At 55.4% G+C, this 23,092-nt stretch overlaps 1 protein-coding gene across 7 annotated transcripts in view; it reads right to left on the reverse strand.

The window, feature by feature from the left end:
* Positions 1 to 236: 236 nt before the first annotated feature.
* The window catches only part of PACSIN2 (protein kinase C and casein kinase substrate in neurons 2), a 117,224-nt gene continuing 94,368 nt past the window's right edge, over positions 237 to 23,092 (reverse strand). For 4 of the 7 annotated variants that reach the window (XM_024992038.2, XM_059886641.1, XM_024992037.2 and 1 more), the window contains 9 exons: positions 18,983 to 19,139; positions 16,848 to 17,083; positions 15,048 to 15,203; positions 12,734 to 12,909; positions 10,724 to 10,844; positions 7,839 to 7,960; positions 5,771 to 5,893; positions 5,192 to 5,388; positions 243 to 2,010 (listed from right to left, as the gene is read on the reverse strand). In XM_024992038.2, the coding sequence (XP_024847806.1) occupies positions 1,898 to 2,010; positions 5,192 to 5,388; positions 5,771 to 5,893; positions 7,839 to 7,960; positions 10,724 to 10,844; positions 12,734 to 12,909; positions 15,048 to 15,203; positions 16,848 to 17,083; positions 18,983 to 19,076 (1,338 nt within the window). In that variant the 5' untranslated portion in view covers positions 19,077 to 19,139 and the 3' untranslated portion in view covers positions 243 to 1,897. Of the gene's footprint in view, positions 2,011 to 5,191; positions 5,389 to 5,770; positions 5,894 to 7,838; positions 7,961 to 10,723; positions 10,845 to 12,733; positions 12,910 to 15,047; positions 15,204 to 16,847; positions 17,084 to 18,982; positions 19,140 to 23,092 lie in introns of all 7 variants that reach the window. The other 3 variants (XM_005207423.5, XM_059886642.1, NM_001046468.1) reach the window with 2 other exon arrangements.

The following is a 23,092-nucleotide window of genomic DNA, read 5'->3' on the forward strand; positions in this document are numbered from 1 at the left end:
GGGAGGGGAGGGAAGTGCCAGCCTGCTGCCCATGCTGGGGGCACCGAGACCACAGAGAAGCAGGTTGGAGGGAAGGAAGCACCCCGGGGTGCCTCGACTCCCCGGCCTCTAGCTTAGCAGGGACATGGGCCCTGGGCAGTGCTCTTGCACCTGGGGTCTTACCTGGCTCCAGACGCCGGTGAAGACACATCCACCAGCTGGTGTGGGTGGGAGGCACACGCACGGCACAGAGATGGTCATAATCACGAGATCAACTGTTTATTGATTTTTTTTTTTCTAAAATACTATATGTTTAAAGAAACTCCTAAACTGAAAAGACTTGACAATTTTTGGTACATCTGTAGCAAAGGAATGAGGATTCTGCTGGTAAGTTTCCAGGACAGATAGACACGCATCCTCAGGACAGACAGACACATCCACTTTCCAAGCAAGACATCAAGCTCACTGGAAACACCGAGTAGAATGCATAGCTTGTGGTGGCGGCAGCCATTTCTCCCATGTCTGAGTTACACAGAGGAAAGGTTTGCCCTCCCTCGCCGGCCCGTGGTTACAGGGCAGCTTCCTGCCCCAGCCTGTCGGCTCCCTGATGGCCACAGGGTGCTCAGGAGACCCTGGTGCTGTGGGGTGAGACCCAGCTTTTCTTTGCTCACGAGGAACACGGATGACAGTGAGATCTGCAGCTGCTCGCAAAGACGCGGGAGTTTTGTACAGTGTTCTGCTACAGGGGACTAAGGCTAGCTGGGCTGAGGACACTGGACTCCCGGCTGGCCAGCGAGGACAGACGTCCCTCTGGCAGGCTCCACTGGGCCCAGCCAACCAGCCAGGCTGATGCCCGGATGGTCTTCAAGCAGTTTACAAATTGAAGCCACTGTCAAAAGCTGCTCAGTCTCATGAACACAGTAGACAAGCTCTTTAGATTCTCTGAATATCAAATAGTATATACAGATATACACCAAGACGTGACAGTCTAATATAAAGCATCTTAACTATAGATGCATTCACTTGAAACGTTAGTCTTATATTTTAACTTTTCAAAAATCACTGATAAAATTGTTAATTTGCAAGAGTAAAGTTTAAGCACAAATAGAGTGAAAATAGATTTTAAATATGGCGGCTTTAGAGAGGACTACATAAGGTTATTTGCAAAACTCACATTTGGACACCCCAAACGCGGAGAGCATTCACCTTGGAAACCCAGCCATGTGTTCCCATCTTTCTACTGCAATCTCTTGCTTCAAACATGGTCTGTCCAGGCTGCCGGCTCTCGCCCCAGGCAGTGGCATGGGTGATTAACAGAAGAGCATGGAAACAGAGACACTGCCTCAAGACCACTGGTGGACATCGACCTTTGTCATAATTTAAGTATAAATGAATGCAAGAATGGGAATATAAAAAAGTAACTGTACACAGCCTTTAAATTAAAAACCTCAAAGTGTTCACTCACAAAATGGCATGTAAGTTTGTTCATTTAAGTTTTAGCAGGTGATGGGACTTGTCAGAGAAAGGAATCAGTGGAGCAAGGATTAGTGGAACCCACCGTTACCATTGACGTGGAGGAGAGGAGGAAAGACAAGGTCAAGAATACACGGATCCATGATAAGCCAACACACAGCGTGGGGGGCGGGGCGGGGGGGCGGTGATTCCTGTTGTCCTGCAGCTTCCTGTGATCGGCTCTCTCCATCTGCACTGTGGAAAGGGGGCCGAGCTCCAGGTGAAATGACCAGCTTGTCTGCCTTCAAGAGACACCATGAAGCCAACAGCAATGGAACCATCATCTTTTGCAGGAAGAGGAGTGGATGCCCGCATGGCTGGCTGGAGGGGCCGCTGCCCGGGGCCAACGGCTAACAGAGCTGCTGGACCTCCACTCCGTCCCTCCGCCAGCCAGCCCACCAGCCCGTCACTGGATCGCCTCGACGTAATTCGCGGGGTACAGGCCGACCTGTCCGCTGTCCAAGCGCCCCTTGCACCACCCCTGCTCATCTTCATCCTCTATTTTGGTCAGCTCGTCCCCTGCAAGACAAAAAGGGAGCTGTCTTGGCAAGCCCTCACCCTGGGCCCGCTGAGGGTCTCTAACGTAGGTGGGAGGCGTAGGCATTCTCCTGGCAGGATGAGGGCCTGACTCTTCCTCTACTAAGTCGCGTCTGAAGTTGTGTATCCATTGCGGGGGTGGCTCTGAGAGATTAAAGACCCCCGTCTCTCACACAGTACCCCTCAAGCACACCGGTCTCAGTTGCCCGAGGAGCTCCTGCAGAGACTGCAGGATTTTGCCCTCTGACTGCCCAGGCCAGGTCCGAGGCCTCGTCCCACAGGGTCTGTGCCACCCCCCGCAGCCTTCCTCCCCGGCCTGGCCCACATGGTCTTCTTGAGTCTCCTCCAGCACTGCTGCCGTGGTCTCCATGCCTTCCTTTAGTCTGTGTCTAGACTGCAGCTGTGGGAGGCATGGGGGCCCGTTCTTCTCTCCCCAGAACTGAGCTCAGAGCATCTGTCCTCTGACTTGAAGAAACCAAGCTTTCCCAACACCCAGAGTGCGCTGGCATGGTCCTGGACTCTCCCCACGGCTCTGTGTGCTACTTCAGTCTGACCGAGCCTCTGTTTTCTCAAGTAAGAAGGAGCCTCTACTTTGCACCAAGGCCCTGGGAGGTGGAGGGGATACGGAGATGAGAGAGGGACAGAAGGAGCCTGGCCTCTCAAGGAGACAGGCCAGGGGACAAGGACCACAGGTGTGATCAGGCCTGCCTTCTCCTGTTCAGGGTGGCCAGAGCAGGCCAGAGCCAGGGGACAGGAAGGAGTGGCCTGGTGACCAGCCCGCAGGGACAGCTCTGAGAACTGGCAGAAGATGGGCCTGCTGAGGTGTCTTCATTGTTCAGTTTGCAGCTTTGTGTTTCTCGTTGGCATTTTGGCCCGCTTTTCAGGCTTAGCTGCACCGTTTTCCTCCGGCAGTTATATCTTGTTCAGCAGCATTCCCCGACTCCTCATTCTGTGGACCCAGAGGCCCGCGGGGCCGCACCCGGGGCTCTCAGAGCTGCTGGGAGACTGAGAGGCGCTGTGAGGACTAGGGGCGAAAGCACGGAAGGACCCGGGTCGGCGCCAGCGCGCGGCGAGCACCTGGTCCTCGTGCTGCCGACTCCCACGAGATGGCTCTCTGCCTGCAGCTGGGGACCCACTTCGTCAGCACCGCTGCTCCTGCGATGCAGGGGGCCGCAGGGTGGGCGTCACGAGTGGGAAACCCCTCTCCTCCCACCCTGGGGGCTCTCTGTGCTCCGGCAGGGCCGACACGGACGCCTGGTGTGCCTCTCATCCGGTCTAGCGGGGCGAGGCTCCCAGAAGCAGACGGGCAGCAGCTCTGAGAGGGGGGCATGTGGTGGGAAGCTCACCAGGTGGAGACCCTAGGCTCCCCAGGCCCAGAGAAGCGGGGAGCAGCCAGGGCACACTCCAGACAGGAGGAAGTGGTGTGGCCAGGAACTAATGTGACCTCGGCGGGGTGGGGGGAAGAAAATTACACAGAAAACAGACAAAACCAACTGGAACCTGCCAAATTGTAAAAATGTAAACTGGTGATTAGAAAGATCCATTCCAGTCTGCTTTTGATAACGAGACATTTTAAATCTATAAAATTGCTGACAAGTCCAAAAGATAAGATTTAGAGGGAACTCCCTGGCGGCCCAGTGGTTAGGACTCGGCGCTTTCACTGCTGGGGACCCTCACAGGGGAACTACAAGCCTGCAAGCCGCACAACAGGGCCCAACTTAAAAAAAAACATTCAGAAAGAATAAAAAATTAAAAATCAGTCAACCAACAAATAAAGTAAACAAAGTAGGGTGGAAACAACCCCAGTCAAGAATGTCGGGAAACTCAAAGGAATTCCCTGCTGGTCCAGTGGTGAGGAGTCCACGTTTCCACTACAGGGGGGCATGGCTTTGATCCCTGGTTAGGCAATTAAGATCCTGAGAGCCACAAGGCATGGCCCCCCCCCAAAAAAAACTGACAAAGGTGTTTAAAGACACACGAGAACGTCCCACAAGCAGCCAGAGCCACCCTATGACCAGCTCTGGGGTGGAGTAGGTAGCTAGCTACTTTCTGAGGGCTGAGAGAAGGCCGCTGTTAGACATAGCTCTCAGCCAGGGTGGGTGGGAGGCCGGACACAGGGTCTGCCCCAGAGATGGAGACTCAGGGAGCACTTCAGCCTGCGCTGGCTGAGTTAGGGCCCAGCACCCCTGCAGTGGAGGGCTAGGGGTAATGCTGGATCTGGGGTGGTTCCGAGGAGGGGCAAAGCAGAAGGAAGAACCCTGGCTCCCTTCTGGCCCGTCTAGAGCCAGGCTGACCAAACCTCTGGGGATAGGCTCTAAGACAGAGCTCTTCAGACAGAGGGTTGCAAGCCATTTGCTGAACTGTAGCCGGCATTAAATAGAAACCAGGATAGAAAATTTCCACATACAGAGCTCATATGATAAGGATCCAGGCTGTTTCATAAAACCCGGGTTTCAGCTACTGGTAACAAAGCTGTGTTGGTGGCAGGGCTGCAGGGAAGGGTAGAAGGCAAAGCCCTGAGAAGAGGCTCTGGGGGCCATGGGGATGCTACCACTGTGCTGGGGGCCCCTCTGCCCGCTGTGGGCCTCTGGAGAAAGGCTCCCCTGGGGACTCGCAGGCACTGTTTCCAGGGAGCCTGCGGGGTAGCCAGATGGCCTGGATCTGTGTCTCTTATGCAGAGGCCTTAGCCTGGCTGGGGTGGCGTCTTGGGCAAAGGCACGGGGTGCCTCACTGTCTTCTAACCTTTGGTGTTGAGCATCTGCCATGTTTGAAATGGAAGGTGGGATGGGGCGGGGAACACACAAATGGAACTAGACCTAAAAAAAGCAGGCTGGGACTTCCCTGCTGGTGCAGTGGGTGAGAATCCACCTGCCAATGCCGGGGACATGGGTTAGATTCTCAGTCCGGGAAGATTCCACATGCCGTGGAGCACCTAAGCCCCTGCACCACAACTACCGAGCCCAGGCTCCAGAGCCTGGAAGTCACAGGTACTGAAGCCCGCACACTTAGAGCCTATGCCTCGCAACAAGAGAAGCCACTGCAGAGTAGCCCCTGCTTGTTGCAAACAGAGAAGGCCTGTGCATAGCAACGAAGACCCAGTGTAGCTGAACAAACGGACAGGCTGGAAGCAGTGGCCCCAGAGGCCAGCCGGGCGCCCACCTACCGGCCTTGAAGCTCAGCTCATCGTGCTCCTGCCCTTCATAGTCATAAAGGGCCCGGACCCGCACTTCCGTCCCCGAGGGGGTGTCCTCGTCAAAGGGATTGGAGTCCCCATTGGCATCCGTGGAGGAGAATGGGTTGTTAGACTCATCGTCTGACCAGTCCGCAGGGTAGCTCTGGGTCTTCTCGTAGCTGCTCACGCTGCAAAAAAGGGTTGACCCAGTGATTCTGAGCGTGGGGCTGGCAGAGGCCTGAGGCCCTGCTCGGAGCCCCAGACCCCGCCCGGGGAGACCGGGGAGCCCTTGGGCTGGGCTGGCACTCCTTCTGCAGAGCGCGGGCCCCTCAGCAGCACCCGTGTTCCTGTGCTCATGGGCTGGACCAGGGCAGAGAAAAAGCAACCACAGACTGTTAACTGGTGCCTCCCTCCCTGAGAAATCGAGAAGTCAGAGACCATCCACCAGCCGGGCTGCCTCCTGCAGGCCTCATGCATTGCCCTGAGTGCCGAGGGGGCGAGACCTTGGACAGAGAGAGAGGGGAGAGAGGGAGCGAGATGGAAGCCAGAGGGAAACGTTTGTTCACCAACTTTTTGGCTTTAATGTCCTCCTTCTCACTGACGGTGCTCCCCGTGTCGTCCTCATCCTCGAAGGGGTTGTAGCTGGACAGTGACTGCGCTGACCGTTCGGGGTTGCCCGGGACACTAAGATCACTACGGGGAGAGAGAGAGCTTTCAGGGGACCCCAAATCGGCAGCCCCTACGGTCCTGGGTGCTCCCAGCTGCAAGAACACAGGGCCAGGATTTGAAGGGACAAATCAGCTCCCTGTCAAATGGGAGGAGTGTGTTGGAGCAGAAAGATTGTTTTAGTGAAACACTTAGCAATACTTTGGCTCTTGAATGCGGTTAAAGTGTCTAAGAAAGAACAAGACTTGCATTTTCCCTCCTTGTGTCTAAACATAGCCTGTCCTAACAGGAGCCCTGCATGTGCGCAGGCTGTTGCTGGAGCACAGGTGCATCTGGGCTCAGGGCTTCTCTCTGCAGTCCTGCACCTGGCCCTCTGTGGAGGGCCGGCAGGATGACAGCCTGTGGGGCTCAGCCTGGGGCTCTCCAGACCCCACAGCCCCCAGTGCCCTCTCCTTCTGACAACAAAAGGGTCCAGTAGCCTCCTCCTTGGGTCTTCTGGATCTGCAACTTCCAAAATCAGAACCAAAGCCTGTTGAATAATCCTTTCTAGGAAGAAAGGAAGGACCCCTTTTCTGCTCCAGAGAGAGAGAGAAAAACCCGTCTGCTAACTGCCTACTGTGTGCCAGGCCCAGAGGGGACCAAAGAGAACTCTAATTGCAGCCTGGCCTGAGCGAAGACAGCCAGGTGATGAAATGCAGTGACTACAGGTACTGAGCACAGAACAAGATGGTAACGAGATAAGACGGGCCTGGAGAGCCTGGGGACCCCGCCACGGACATCTGAGCAGGCAGGCCCGACCACTAAGCTGCAGGCCAGGGCTGCCTGGGCCAGCAACACTTCTTATCTCCTAGCCAGTCAGCATGGAGCCGGCACGCTAAGTGCTGGGTGGATGGCTCAGCCAGGGTGGGGAGGGGAGGAGAAGACATGCCTCAGATGCCACCAGAGGGACCCCCCAGTGGCCAGCCACTGCCACATGGGTTTCAGGCCTGGCCAGGGGCACTGGGCCTATGCCTGCCTGCTGCCTGCGTCTGGGCCACATGACTGAGACCACCAGGCCCTACCCCCTCTTTGGCACCTTTCTGCAGCTGACCTTCTGACAGGAGGTTGGTGCTGGGCAACTGAATTTGTGCAGCAGCCCTGGCTGGTATGGACCACCCTACCCCACCCCTAGGTGCTGGCCTGACCCCTGGCACATGCTCATGCCTGCAGTCACTTAGCCAAGCCCACCTGCCCAGGCACTGGCACAGGAGCTGAGTGACGAGCAGCCACATCAACCCAGAGAGCGCGGGTGGGGGCTTCAGTGCCCAGGAACACAGAAGGCCTCTGGAACCATGCTGACCCTTCCCAGGAGGTCTGGAGCCTGAGGTGTGTTAAAACTCAGCAGGGCGCAGAGGCCTTGGGGCCCCGGGGGCAGCCTTGGCTCTGCGGAGGACAGTAACACTCATCTGCTGGGAACTCTGACCCTCCTCGAGCTGAGGACCTCAGTGCCACCTGTTCAATCCAAACTCAGAATAACCAACGCTCTCAGCAGGGGTACTTTGAAGAAGGGGGCACTGGACAGTGAGTGCCCCACCCTCGAATTAGGCACCTGCCTACGGCACAGGAAGGTAAGCACACACCCGGCCAGGGCCCCTGACTCCACGTGAAGGACGCCCTCAGTCACCTCCACCTGCCCGTGTGCACTGCTGGGGACACGCAGTGGACAGCACCCTGCATCAGTTCTTTCTGTCACAAGGGGCCCAAAGCGCACTGTGGCAAAGGCTCCTTCTCCAGGTCTTTCTGCAGCTCTGGCACCGAGTGAAATGAAGATTCTCCCAAGAGAGGCCCTTGGCTGCTGCCCAGCAGAGTGTTTGGAAAGATGCCCCGGGGTTCCCTGCAGGGCCCCTTTGGGGAGTCTCCCCGGGTAGGGGCGTTCCAGCCCTGGCAGAGGACCCAGGGGGCCTTGCCAGGGACAGAGGTACCCAGTGCCCACCTGCTGGGCTTGTTCTGCGAAGCCTGGTCACCAGTCTGGTTGATGCCCATTAGGGTCACACCGTCAGCATTCTTCTTCTTCTCTTTCCGGCTGAGAGTTCGATTCAGGTCCACAGACCACTCCTGAGCAACAGGCACCGGGGAAGAGGAGTCAGAAAGCTCATTTGTCTGAGGCCACATGAGCCTAACGCCGCGGCCGCGAGCCGCTGGCCGGCCCCGCGCAATGTGGCACCTCGCTGCACTGCGTCTGCCCTCCCCGCCTCCCAGCGACCCCAGGCTCGTGACGCCCGCCACTGGCCCTCTTCACCGCGCAAGGTGGGTACTCCTTGGGGGCCAGCCTCCAGGGGCAGACAGCTGCTGAGAACACTGGGGCCAGCACGCAGGGGTCCTGAGTCCCAGTCCCAGGCATCCTCCCCGTCCAACCCCACCCCAGCCCTGTGGCACTCAGCCTCCAGACCCCAGGCCTTGCCAAGTTTCCTCATGCTTCCAAAGCAGACAGAGTCCCTCTGAGGGGCTGGCATTCAGTGCTAAAGACCCTCCCACCCATCTCTTGACTGACGTTCCCAGTGAGGCAGGAGAGCTGGGTGCGGGACCTGAGCCAGCCTGTGGCTTGGGAAATGGGCCCTGGGTGCAAACAGAATCAGGTGCAGGGGGCTCCCGCATCCCTCAGGACCCTGAGGAGTGGCACTCGCCCCACCAGGGCTGTCTTCTTCCACCTGAGCAATGTGTGAGGTAACAAAGCACAGAGTGTATGTCTCTGAAGGCTCACTGTTCCCAGCATGTGAACAGGCTTTTATCAACTGTGCTGGAAACGGGGAGAACAGCACGTGTGTGTACACGTGTGATGAATTCTTCCCCCGGCCCACTTTACCCATTATCAAATCACTTTATCTGAATTAATATTTGGGATGACCAAGCCCACAGCTGTGCTCACATGTAGTTACAGAAGCCACCTTAGAAACATCAAGTCTAACTGCCAATTTGTCATGTGAGGAAACCGAGGCCCAGAAAGAAAAGTGACTTGCCCACTACAGTTGGTGGCAGACTTAGGCCCCCAATCCCAAACTTAGGTCACCTATCTTCTTAACTGAAATAAGCTGACTGAGAACTCGACTGGAATTCAGAGTCCCCATAGTGACCTTCTGAATGTACATCTGTCCTGACAGGGTGGCTTCCAAGGGCCAGTGCGATCGACAGCTGGCCGACCGCGAAGGGAAGGGCCTGCTGTTAATGTGGACAACCACACAGCCTGGGCCACACTGCGGCCTTGGTTCTTTAACCAGCACATGCTGTCACACCAGGCCGTGGATGCCACACAGAGACCCACAGGGGCTGACCACACCGCAGGAGATTTGGAATTCAACAAGTTAACCATAAAATAGGAACTTACTTCATCCTTGTGGCATGGAAAATAAAAAGAAATCATTTCATTAGAGAAAGTCCAGCAGGGCCTGTGAGAGCTGCAGGCGTGCGCCATATGCAGGCATGCGTTCCCAGCTCAAGGGGCCCACAGAGGATAGCCACCACGGGCTGTGGTCAGGACACCCATGCCAGCAAGACTGCCTGTCAAGTGTTCCTTTCCAGACCACTCTATTCCCTGGGTAGGGACCTGTAGTCCTAAGGGAATCAGGGCTTGGAGGGGTGCATATCACAAGGGGTCTCTAGAACCCAGGGGTGCGTGCACCAGTGCCCTCACCAGGGGGAGGAGAAGGGGCTGTGCTTTTTCTTCCAGAACCACTTCCACCTGGGAAGGCCCTAGGCCTCTGCTCTTGGCCCCTGTTGGGGGCAGGGGGAGGGCTCAGTTGTAGGGACCCACATCGTCATGTGGAGAAGCTTTCTTGAGAAGCTCCAGAAAAAAGGCACTGGTATGAGGGCTGAAAAGATGCCAAACTAGGATGGGGCTAGACGAGGTTCTGTGTTGGGGGGCCCTGGGGCAAGACCCAGTATGGACCAGGCCACTGAAGCCCCGGCCACAGAGAAGATGGGTACCACTGTCATCCCCATATTACACATGGGGCAACCGAGGCACAACCAGGGCAAAGGACCTGCTCAGCATCCCACAGTGAGGAGGCGGTGGGGCAGGTCTGAGCGCAGCCTGGGCTCTGGCTGTGACGAGTCAGAGGAAACCAGGTGACTGGAGCCCAGCATAGAGGGGTCGCCTCAGCCCCTCCCGGGGGAGGCAGCAGCGGTGACCCTGTGGAGCTTCCCCAGCCCCTGATTTACCATGATGTGGGGAGAGCCCTGTCCCCCAGAGGGCAGGGTGCTGGGACTGTGGCCACTGCCTTCTCTGTGATCCTCAGGGGTCCATGTACTGGGAACCCAGTTGGCAGACTGGAAGAGTCCTGAGGGCTCCAGGCCCTTGAATTTGCATGTAAAAACACTGGATAGCTTGGACCCATGAAAATGAGAAAAGAAAGCTGTTCCCGCACCAAAGCTGACTGAATTTATATAAGGAAATAAGAAAAAGACCCTCTGTGTAAGAACATACACTCTGAGACCGTGCCCCCTCCCGCCCTGGGCCAGAGGCTACTGAGATGGTGGCCCCGGCCCTCCAGGCCTGGAGCACTGTGGCCACTCCTTCCCTGGCCATCCTGCAGGGCTGAGCAGGGACCGCCAGGGCCTCTCCATGAAGGGAATGCCTAGGGTCAACAGGGGACCGTCAAAGTCCTCACAAAGAACATAACTGCACCGTCGCCAGAGACTCAGAAGGCCCCTCAGCAGTGCCCAAAGCCCCTTGGAACACTAAACATCCGCTTGGTTTCTAAGGTGGCCGTGTGGAAACACTGCCACGTCAACAGGGCACAGGCCAACTCTGAGCTGGAAGGAGAAAGTGTAGCACTCGGCGCTGTGGGCCCAGGTCCCACCCAGGCCAGTGGGTCCTCCTACCTCAAACTGTGGCCAGTTCATGGACATGCCTGGCCCGTGGTTGGCTCTGAACCACCTCAGGTCCTCTACCGCGTCGGCGGCTTTGATGCTCTGCTCCAGGTCACGGTAAACATTTTTGTAGCTAAATCAGAGAGAGAAGCATGACTCTTTTGGAAGGAAGGGAAAGCCACCGGTCAGCCTCGCCCAGGGCCTGCCCAGAGCCAGCATCACGGTCTGCAGCGCATCAGGGTCGACGTCCCAGTGCAGATCAGACGCCTGCCCTGGCGTGCTGGACAGTTATCTGGCCGTGATGCACACAGGAGGGGAAAAATGACAACCGTGGCATCGAAGCCACAGCTTCAGGTTCTGACAAATCAAACCAGGAGGCAACAGCCCAGCTTTGTTCTGTGTCAGATAATATAGAAGGTGCTGGTGTCTGGGCCACAGGGGCCCCCAGGCTGTGCGGTTCCATTTCACCAGGTCCACAACTGAGTGTCAGGAAAGTCGCTCCTCATCCCTTCAAAAAAGCTGGTAGGTTTACATTCAGCAAGTGAAGACTGGCCAGTGCTGTGGGGGCTGCACATGCCATCGGCCAGCTTGGGGGACTCCTGCTTCTGCTCCACAGCCCAGAGTGGCTCGCCTCCCTAGGAAGCTGCCCGTGAGGGACAGGACCACCACCCCGGGTCCTGGAGCTCTCACTTCTGGTCTGTGTGGCCGGCAGTCATTCCCCCTCTCAGGGTCTGTGCCCTCCTCTGTCCAGTGGGCACAACCCACCTGTTATGGGGTGAGCTGTGTCCTCCAAAAAAGATACTGCTGGTGTCACCCCAGGGGTCTCAGGATGAGAGCTTGTTGGGAAATGGGTTCTTTACAGAGGTAATCTGTAAATTAAAAAACCCACCTTTTTACACAAAGGGGGAAACTGGGACACAGGGACAGAGAGGGGACGATGTGAAGACCCAGAAGATGGCCATGTGACTGGAGGGATGTGTCTACAAGTCAGGGAAGGATCCTCCCCTAGACCAGAGCCATCAGAGGGATCGAGGCCCGCTGACACCTTGATTTCAGAACTGTGAGACAATAAATTTCTGTTGTTGTAGGGTGCCCAGGTATCAGTATTTTATGATGGCAGCCCTAGGACACTATTAGACCATCTGCTCCCCAGGGTGGCTTGGAGGACTAAGTGAGGCAAGGCAGTTACTCCACACAGAGGAGCCCCGCAGCCCCGCCCTGCCTCTGCCTGCAGGGCAGCCTTGGGCAAGTGACCAAACCAGGCCCAGCCTCCACTTCCTCATCACTGAGATGGGGAACAATGTCACCAACTGCACAGACACTCATAACGACCCATTAACTGTTGGCATAGCAGTTGAACAACGACTGAACGCTTTTCATTTTTTTTTTTATTGTTAGGAGACAAAAAGAAGGTAATTCCCTATTGATGACAAGCTCTGACTTGTAGGTCATTTCTAAATGGCTTGGCTGTGTGCATGACACATCGAAGCCCGGGGTTAGCACAGACCTCTGCCCCAATGAAGGTGTCACAGGACCAAAGATGAGGAAAGTGGGGAAGAAATAACATGGTCTTGTGTCTCCATTCAGCAGAGGCTCACGGACTGTGCTGCCCAAGGCCCCAAGCCCCTGGAAGTCCAGGAGCAGGCTGGCAGGCAGCTGCTCTGCATGGAAAGGAGCTTGTGAAGGTCCTCACAGTAAGGCCACCCCCAGGCTGGGTGCGCCAGCCGGGGGACTACTGGACTTGCCCCTGGGTTGATTTCAAACGTGTCACTGCAGCCAGTCCAAGCTGCGGCCCTCCCTCCCTGCCCAGACGCAGAGCCCTGCACCCAGAGCTGGTAGAGTGTGGCAGGAGGCCATCAGACTTGGGCCAGCAAGCAGCCGTCCTGGATGGCAGGACCTCGCAGGGCCTCAGGAGGGCTCTGAGACCACCGCCCCCCTGGTCTGGAGAGCAGCAACTGAGCTCCACACAAAAGCGCCGTCCACTGACTTTGCCACCCCACGCTCCCGGCGAAGGGCACTCACCTGGCCATGTTCGACAGGTCCAGGTGCTTCTGCACCTCCAGCAGGACTTCCCGGAAGAAGCGCAGGCGCTTCTCCTCGAACTGCTGGCACTGCTCAAACACCTGCTCCATGCTCTCCATGTACTGCGGTGTGCTCTGGCCCAGCTCCTTCAGGGACTTCTCATACTTCTCTTTGCTCTATGATAGGGGCCAGGTGCGCGAATGAAGACTCATTTCCACTCAGCCTGCTCCCCTCTGCCCGAGAGTGAGCGAGCCTGGCTCTGCACCACCCTGTCCACCTCCAGGGCCTCGTCTCCCTCCACCAGGTCCAAATCCATCAGCAGCTAGACTACTCCTCGGGTGACAACATGAAGCCTGCCACTTGGGTGACCCTGCACCCAAGAAGCACCCCAATCTGTCTCCTCTGCACCCCTAAGTTCCTGCCTAGAGGCTTCAGGCCCCACATGGCTCCTGGAGGGCATTCCCCTCTCCCCAAGGCTGGACCATGAACAGCCCTCCCCACCCCAACACAGCCAGGCCTCCCAGGCTCATCCTGAGGCCCTCTCCACCTCCAAAGACACCCTTGGCAAAAATGTCTCAGTCCCCTGTCCTTAGATTCCAAAACCTGAAGAGCACAAGCTCCAGAGTATGACAGACTCCAAGTTCAAGTTCCAGCCCCTCCACTTCTGAAACACAACCGTACTCCTGGCATCTGCCAGGCCTCTCAGCTGGAGTAAGACCCAGAAGGCAGCCACTGGGGAAGAGGCAGTCCCTCAGAGCCAGTGACCACATCCCCTCTCGCAGGGGGAAGGGCTGTGCCCCGGGTCTTGCCCATAGCAGCAGGGGCTCCCCAGTTGCCTTTAAGGCAGGATCACAGGGCTCTGAGCTCCACGGAGACTTGTGCTGTGCATTTTCTGGGAGCCTCACTTTCCTTTTCAGCAAACAGAATACTTCTACTTCACAGTATCCTGATATTTAAGGTGACAGACAATGGACACCGAGCTGCACCAAGACATTCAGACAGTCCTGGTTCCCTTTCTTCCAGCCCACGACACCAACTTCCTCCCCGATGACACCCCCCGACACACAGTTATTCCTCCCCAACTGTCCTCAAGAGGGGGTTTCACCAGAAAGAAAATACGAACATAGGTATAGCCTTTTCTCGAGGGTGTTTAGGGACAGTGTGACGAGTCTAAAGTTAGCATGTTTCCCTTGCAGGGATGTGCCTGGGGTCAGAAACCCACACAGTCTTCCCTGCCCCCATATATGACTTTGACAGTGAAGGGGACCATCAGCGTGATGGGGCCTCCTAGGGTGAAGGGAGGGATGCTGGGGCTGGGGTCACCCATTTATCACAGTCGTCTCACTCTCAAGACCCTGAAATGGGCTTTGACCATGGATGGGGGGGTGGCCTTTGCTCTCTGCTCTTCTGTTCCTGATGACAATGTGGAGCCTTCTGAGCAGGCAGTGGCCCTCCCTGAGCTTTTGCCGGCCTCAGGCCCGGCCCTGCTGCCTCTGGAGCAGCGTCTCTGCCCCACTTGGGGGCAGCAGTGAGGAGCTTCATAGAGGGCATAGCTTTTCCGCTCACACCGCTGGGCAGCCGCTCCAAGTTTCCTCCATTTCTTCCGCCACTGCCTAATTCCCTTATTTCTCTCAGAGGCTCTTCTGAGGCTCAGGACTCCTGCTCCCCCTCTGGGCTTCATGCCCTAGTCCTGAAGCTCAGTGCTCAGCTCATCTCTAACTTCACCTCTCTCTCCAAACCCAGGCTGGGACTTCCTTCTGTGGACACTGCAGCAGGGCAGGCCCTTGACGGTGACAGCCTCCAGCCACTACCAGCCCTTGGAAGAAGGCACAGGAAGGGAGTGGGACCAGGGGCCAAGCTGGGAGCCAAGGGTTCCGGAACCCTTGCTCACATCTGCCCTCCTTTCCCAGGCTCTTAAAGCTTTTTCCAGCAGTTCTCTGTCAGCAATGTCCCAAGCCCTTACTTGGCCTGACTGTCAAGCTCACCGGTCCTCACAGCCCTCCATACCAGCTCGCCATCAGCTGCCTGCTGTTGACATTCACGAGCTACTCCTTCCCACCTCCTGCCTGCGGCTACCCCGGCCACCCCGCACCCTGCCCGCCACACACAGGAGTCATACCCCTGCCTGCCCAGTGCTCCGTGCCACCCTGCCCTGAGGCGGCACTCAGGGCTGTGGTGAGGTGACGGGTGACCGCACTGATGCAGCCATGTGTCCATGCATCTGACTGAGCAGTGACAAAGGCTCGTCACATGCCAGACACGTGGACGGGTGAGGCACGTGCTCTCAACATGGAAAAAAATCCACACGATTTACCTTAAGAACATCCTGTTTGCACTTCTCTACTCTGTCTTGCAGTTTCTTAAGCTGCTCAGGGTTGAGGGACGGGTCGGCTCTGCTGTTGTTCTCGCGGGATATCGCCAGCTTCTCCTCCTTGCATGCTGCGTGGTAGGCCTTCTTCGCTGCTTCAACCTACAGGGAGAAGGAGTTCCCAAATACCACATTTAAAGGTCAAAATCCTCACTCAAGGTTACACAGACTGTGGGCAGTGCCTGTGCTCTTAAGAGGACAGGGAAGATCAGGTGCAAAGCTGTGTGTCCAGTATAATTCCAGCACATTAAAACAGAGTTCAGTCAGCAAATACTGACGGGGTGCCTGCTTTGTCGTCAGATACCAGCTAGGCAGAAGGAGTACAGTGCTCGACAAAGAGCCTAGCTTTCACACAGCTCACCATCTAGCTGGGGGAGGCAGCTGCAAGAAAGAGGAAACAGAGTAAGTGAGTAGGTGATAAGCACCGAGGAGGAGAAGCAAGCAGGGAAGAGAGGCAGGTGCACTGTTGGGTCTGGGCTATAGCCGTACGTAGAACGGCTGGAGAAAGCCACACATGTGACCTGCAGCGAGACTGTGACGGAGGTGTGGATCTGAGGGAAGAGCTGGCCCAGCAGCTGGAAACCTAACACAAGAGGAGTGTAACGTTGGGAGAAAGGGTTATAGGCCACATTCCATATTTTTAACGACTATTTTACATGAATACACACACATATCTATAGATATGGGTGTGTGTGTGTGTATGTGTGTAATTTAATAGATGCGTCTTAACTGAGCCACAGTCACAGATTTCATTCTACAGCAGAAAGCTGAGTTTGTAACCAGAGCCTCATGAGGGAGTCTGTCATCACAAATGGGACCAGAGACAAGAAAGAAGAGAAAGGGGATGCGGCAAAAAAGACAAGACACAGAGTAGACAAGGAAAGCCTGTTGTCACAACCTGGAGACAGAAGTCTGCTTGGGGTGACTCTGAGAGGGAGGGAGGCAGTGCGGTTCCTGAGAGAAGTCCGTGATGGGGATGGGACTGGTAGGAAGTAGGGGCACCCTTAGCAATGGGGCAGGCCAGGCTCCAGGTCTGCCTATGCTAAGGGCTGAGGCGTAGGTATGACAGTCTCTGGAGAACCAAGGCTGGGTGAGGCTCGATGATTTCCATTTGCTACTTGTAAAATAATGAGTATCAGCATCATTGCGAATTTGAGAGAAAAACTCATAAAAGAGAAAGAACCATTTAAAAGTTCAGGGTTGGGAGTGGCCTTGTTAGTGGTTGAGAACATTTCTGCATGCCACCAACAGCTCTTCTAAAACCGTGCTATTCAAAGCAGGCACAGCATCACTCAGGAGATTATTAAAACTGAGCATGAAGAGGCCCCACTTCTGACCTCCTGACCACTATCTCTAGAGGTGGGGCCTGGGAATCTGGGTTTTAGGAAGCTTGCTTAAATTTTAAAAGCACTATTCCACAACGGTTTCATCTCAGATAACCTTTGGCAAACAGGACTTACTATTCTGATAGACCAGAAGGTTCATGACATGGAGGGGTCAGGGGCTGGGTTGGGGGGGGGAAGTGCTTCAGTTTTGAGCTCTAGGCTGTGTGTGTGGGTCTCACCCTGCTCCCAGGACAGGAAAATGGGTGGATAAGGGTTCTGTAAAAACGGCAATGAGGCACTCAGCAGGCCCCCTGTGCCTAGGCAGTGGCAGGAACTCCTGGGAGGGCAGGAGGGCTGGCCAGGGGAAGCAGGTGGTGGGTGAGGGGCCTGCAGGCAGGGCAGGGCCCCAGGGTGGATGCACCTCTTTCAGCTTCTTGGCCCAGGGCTTCTGCGCCTTCCGAAAGCCGTCCTCGGCTTCCTTGGTCTCCTTGAAGCCTCCCATCATCTGCTTGTGGAAGGCGTCCTTCTGCCAGTTCTTGATCTTCTCGAAGTCCTCGTTCATCAGCGAGGCTTTCACCTCCAGGTGCAGCTCGCTCACCTTCTCTGCCTCGGTCATGACAGCCACCCAGGCCTTCTCCACCGTCCCGTACTGGGGCCCTGGGACAGGAGAGAAGCTGGTGGGTCACTCGGCACTGTGGGGCCCAGACAGGCCCTGGGAGGGGATTCCCTTCTGTGAGGCCCCCTCAGCACTTAGGTTGGGCTTTGAGGCTGGCAGTCTGGCTGCCTGGCTGGGAGGCTTCCTTTTGGCTGTTTCAGATATTTTTCTTAGTGCTGTTCCTTTTTCAGTTCCTGGGATCAAGAAGAAAATAAGGAACTGAAGCTGGATCTGTTTTCTTTTGTTAGGGAAACCGGGGGATTACACACATTTCCTTTTTGTAAAGACACTGAGCTCTTGAAAAACTCCAAGATGAAGTTTCTTCATCTTGGAAGTTTTGATTTGCTTGAGGCTGGCTAAAGGAGGAGGGCATTCTGAAGTGAACTGACCTCTCTGCCAGGCCAGTCTGAGCCCACCCCTCGGGCTCCTGCTGGCTCCTGGCTTCCCCTGTGTGGGACCACACGTTCTCCCGAGGCCCATTCCCTCCATGAGGAGCTGGGCCCTGGAAACAGCTTGTGGAATGAAGGCCTGAACCCTCAGCAGAATGGAAGCCCCGGGCTGGGGAAGGAGAGGAGGAGACAGGAATCTGGCTGGCTCTGGCCTGGATGGAGCTCTCCAGAAAGCGGGGAAGGTTGCTTGGGTTGCCTCAGTCACTGTTCTCAGGAAGGAAACTCCTAATCTGACCTGTCATTTTGCTGAGGGTGTAGCTGGCCTGAGGTGACAGAGAGATGGGCTGTGACAGAAGCTGAGGATGGAACGGGAGGACACAGGGCCTGCCCTCAGGGTGCTCCCAGGGGACAATGACTGCTGGAGTGGATAATGACAAGAGACACATGGTGTGTGTGCGTGAGTAACTGCTAGCCCCTCAGGACCTCTGGCTTCTCACGTCTACAAGATGAGCAGCTCCTGGTCCTGCCGAAGGGACCAGGACCCACAAAGGCGGAAATAAGAGTGCTTTGTGAACCTCAGGCTCTGAGTAAGCAGTATGGACGCTGCTGACAGCTGGATCCTGAGAGAGGGACTCAGGCAGGCGGAAATAAAATAACGACAGCCACTGCTTCCTGGAGGAGCCGGCCCACCCCAGCCATGCCTCACCCGCGCATGGCCACCCCACTCTGCACCAGGGCGCTGTACTCTGCTCCACGAGTCGCCCATGTCAACATCCGGGGAAAGACATGGAGCTAGTCTAGACCCCTGCTGCCTGGGGGCCCCTTGCCCTGGCCTAGCTTCTCCTGGTCAGCCCCTCCAAACCCACCCTGAGAAATACCCACTAACCCACTTCTTTCCCAGGAAATCCTGTAGTCAATAACGCTCCCCCTCTACTGCTGGGAAGTACGTTCTGAATGCCATCCACACATCCATGGCAGCACTGTCATTGAGCTCTAGAATTGTCTGAGTGTTTTGCGAGGGACAGAGGGGAGGTAAAACCTGCATCACGTAACGGGTTTCCCTGGTAGCTCAGTCGGTAAAGAATCTGTCTGCAATGTAGGAGACCCAGTTCAATTTTGCCGGATGTCACCATTGAGTCTTGCCTGACTGGCTACTTGGCTGAACTTATAAATAAGCAGTCTTGGTGCCAGAAACCATGGTGCTGAGCAGCAAGGCCCTTGACTGGACAGGAGGCTACTGGAGTCGGCCCCAAAGGAGCTGCTCTGAGTTAACTCGACAAGCGTGGCGTGTCCCCTGCTGACAAGGACTGCCACGGGAGGCTCGGATGCTGCTGGAGGACAGGAGTCCTGTGTCCCCAGAAAGGGGAGGAAAGCTCACTTGGCCTGTGCTGCTGGGAGAAAATCACAGCTCCCAGACTGTGAGACAAACTCCTGCCCTGATCTTCCAAGAGAGGATACTGGCTCAGAAAGGGTGGACGGTTTGCCCCAGACGCCCCATGGTGGCCTCCCTACCCTTGTCCACAAGCTGCCTCCAGCGCCGGGCCCATTCGGTGAGCTGCTGCGCGTACGCCTTCTCGATGCGCGCCCGCTCGTGCAGGCAGTTCATGAGGTCGGTGCACAGGCGGTGGCCGTCATCGATCCGCCGCACCGTCCGCTTGTAGTTCCCGACCTAGGAGACAGAGCCACGCTGTGAGCGCCGGACCTCCACGCCGGCCGGCTCTTGGGTGCTTGCGCCCCCTCCCACTTCAAAGGTCCCCTGTGTTGTTAGATGACAAGCTACCACTGGCAGGAGCAGACAAAACCGAGATTTGGAGCTTCTGCGTGGCCCATGGGCCAGGGAGGGAAGCAGACCAGTGTGAGACAGGTTGTGCGGGAGGGAAGTGAGGGGCTGAGGGCACCGAAGGGGGATCTCACAGGCTGAGGGCCAGGGACAGCTTCCCAGAGTAGGGAATGTCTAACTAGAAAGATGAAAAACAATAGAAACATAACTTTTTAGTAGCTCTGATTAAAGTGATTTTATAATTAACATTACAGACCCCTGGCTAAAGACCTTTGGAGCATTACTGGAATTATCAGGTTCTCAGGTGTCTACTGCCTTGATGTCACCCTATGCTGGATTATTATTACTTCACAATTAGAGCAACAAATACTATTTCCCACCTACTGCACCCACCACGTGTCAGGCACCACAGGAGGTATTTTACACGCCAAATACTGCCTCTGCCTTAATGAGCACCAATAACTGTCCCCATGTTAAGATGAGGACACCAAGCCTCAAGTAAGTTGCGCTGTTTGTCAGGACCCCACAGTAGCAGCCCTAGAGGCTGGGCTGCTGCTGAGAGTTTTCCACATGCTTCCAGGTCAGGGCTTGATGGCAAAGCTCAGACTCTATCAGCTTTGACAAGGGCCAAGATGAGGCTTGACTACTTTTTCTCACATATGAGAGGAGAGTTAGATTATCTAAATTATAAATAATAGAAGAGTAATTGAGAAGATTTCAGTGGCTAATGTGGAGTGAAAAATGGAAGTGTTTCATGTGTTTCATTCTCTGACCAGCTGAATAGAAAGGATACCATGTAGCTGATACTGAAGCCCTTGCAGGAAATACGACAGAAAAATAATCTACTGTATTTGCAACCCTTTCTTCCCACTGTCTTTAAAAACTGTAGTCACCTTTTTCCCAGTTTTGCAGTTTCTAAAGGTCTCTGCCTTGCTGAGCACTCTCATATTTCATCTCTGTTTAGGGTCATTCTGGAAGTTCCTAGAGAACATGGAAGACTAGTACCGACTTCTACCGATAAGGGCACAATTCTCTCTCTGCCGTGCACCTCTGACTTATGAACAGTTCAAACAACCTGAGTTCCTCCATCTCATGCTGAGTTAGTCAGGTGAAGACAAGGCTACAGTGGAGCAGCAGGAAGACCTTGCAAAAAGACAGAACACACGGAGAAAGGCATCGGGAGAGCAGGGGACTGTGGTCCCTTCAGGAAAAGCTGTCCTTGAGGCCAGAGCTCTGGACAGGCTGAAATGGCCCCATTCCCATGGGAACCAGAATCCTGGGGAACAGCAGCTCATCAAGACACAGAGCTGAACCTGAACTTCCAACTCCATCCTTTAGCAGCCCCTTTTTAGGAAGGAGAAAGCAAGCATTTCACAACCAGTCAGAAGTGACTTCACATGTTCACTTCCCTTAAAATAAGTCTTGCTGTCATTTTGAAATTTACAGTAGGGTGAAAAACATAACCAACAAAACACAAACTTGGTATTGCTGAACTGGTGGCAAAAAGAGCTAAGACAGTGACAGCTCGACACAGACTTGACAGCTGACATGAAACCATGATGCAGACCTGGTTTTCATCTCACTGTTACTAACAATATTCAAATTGGCAATCAATATTAAAATACATTGGCTCCCCAGAAACCTGTCTACCTCTTTGCTTTTCAAAACCCTTGTGAAAAGCTTTAGGGAAAAGGAAAGGATATTTCTTAACAAGGTACACAGTGGTACAGCCCTTCGCATTGGCACATATTGTACATAAATACGGTTCATCTTTAAGTGATAACTCTAGAAATCTGAAAAGCAGCAAGGAATGAGAAGGATGTTTCTGAAAGCATGTGTTTCAGGTTTAAATGCTGGCACTGCTGGGGCCAAGGGGACAGGGGAGTGTTCATGACAACGGGCGCCCAGACACTGCCGCGACATCTGCCTGCTGCCCTCTGCTCAGGGCAAAGGCTGCATGTGGGCTGGAGACAGGCCATCACTGCAGTCCACACTCAGGGACATTCATCAGGTATCACCGTCTCCACCTCGCAGACCACACAGAGAGGGCAATGTGCTGACAGAATGAAGATGGTCTGACAGCATGGAGTCCTGGCCCTTGGAGAAGTCCATTAGAACCTGCACAGGGGGCACAGAGCGCAGGGGGACTAGAGACTTAGGGGGGCTGGGTGCAGTGGGTGGCGTGGGAGATGGGCTGAGTCAGACAGTGACACATCTTGAGGGTCGGGCCATCATCCGGAGGGATGCCATGCTCAGGGAACGGTGGGGTGCGGGAGGGGGAAGCCCTGGAGGGTAGGTCTGAGTAGCCTGCTGACTCCGGGGCACAGCAGTGGGGACCAGAGCAGGAAAGCATGAGAAAGGAACCAGGCTGTCCTCCAGGAGGCAGGTGGGGGTGGACAGAGGCAGCAGGACTCGGCTCCCGGGCACTGCGGGGGTTGGTTCCCGCAGGCTGGACTTACGAGGCCGAAGGAGCAGAACCCCTCCTGCCCAGAGCTCCCCAGAAACCACTCTCCCGCCTCCCTCCACCCAACCGCCTGGTCTTGCCTGGGGCTCCCCGGAAACCCGACCCGCCTGCTTGCCTGCTGTCCTAAGCGCATCTCAGCCACTCTACCCTTCCTACCCACAGGCCCCACTGGGCTCTGGGCTGCCTGTGTGTCTGGCTGTCCTCTGCCCCCAGGCCTGAGAACCCAGCATCAGATGAGCCTTGGTTTGTTTGGGTCAGCTAAACGGAGTCTGAGGCTGGAGTTGGCAGAAACATCTGCATAATCGGGGATCAGAGCAGAGCCGGTGGACTCTGCCTGAAACCCAGCGGGCTTGTAATTACAGGGGCGCTGGGAAGGGCGGTTCAAACAGGTCGCACCAGTTCCTCAAGCCTCCTCTGGGTGTAAACAGTCTGGAGCTGACTCTCACAAGGACATTGGAGAAGGCTTGCTTCTGTGACTTCACAGCTGGTTTACCTTGGCCAGCTCCTTTCTGTGGAACACAGGGGCCAAAGAAAACAGGAAGGCTGGAGGATTTGGAAGCAGGTCAGTGGGACCCCCCAGGATCCTAAGTGGATGTGCGGGAACGTGAATGCGGGTGCACAGCTCCTGCCACCCGTCCACCCCAAGTGTTGGCTCAGTTACCATGGGAACTGTGGGCCGACAGGTCAGGAACCTATAGGGTCATGTCACAGACATCTTCCCCTTTGCTCCTTTTACCCTTCTCTTTGGTTGGTGACCATCAAGCCCACTTCCCAGACAAATTACCTGATTACAACCAAAGCTCCAGGGTGAATCCAGTGGCCCAAGTGAGAAGAGAATGGGGCAGAACACCCCAAAGCTCGTGCTCTCCCACCCCATGCTGCCTCAGCCCTGAGACTCGAACCTTCAAGCCCATGGCTCAATACCACAAAGAACCCCGGTGGAGTCTGGGTGTCCCCAGGAGCCCAAGGAAGCTTTTGGCTGTCTCACTACTGACTCGATGCGTAACACAGGGGGGCTCCTAGGCCAGTGCCCCGGACCACCCTGCCCTCCCCTAGCCGGCCCCTCTGCCTGTGTGCAGACTAGAGCCCACAGGACACAACCCCACACACCTTCTGACTGTGCCCTAACAGTATGGACCTTTGTCTTCCTCACTGACCATTTTTTCTTGACTGCCTTCCACTCACTGGGTCTCGGCACGCAATAAAAAGGTGAAATGTTAAACCAGAGAGAGACTAGAGGAAAATGGAGACAAACACCCTTGTGACTTAGGGCAGCAGAGGATCCCTTAAGCAAAATTTCAGAAGTAAAAGCTGTAAGTGTACACACACACACAAATTAAGGATTTCTGTTCTGAAACCAACAACATGGACAAAGTGA

Source organism: Bos taurus, chromosome 5 (assembly GCF_002263795.3).
Source record: "Bos taurus isolate L1 Dominette 01449 registration number 42190680 breed Hereford chromosome 5, ARS-UCD2.0, whole genome shotgun sequence".
Classification (NCBI taxonomy): domain Eukaryota; kingdom Metazoa; phylum Chordata; class Mammalia; order Artiodactyla; family Bovidae; genus Bos; species Bos taurus.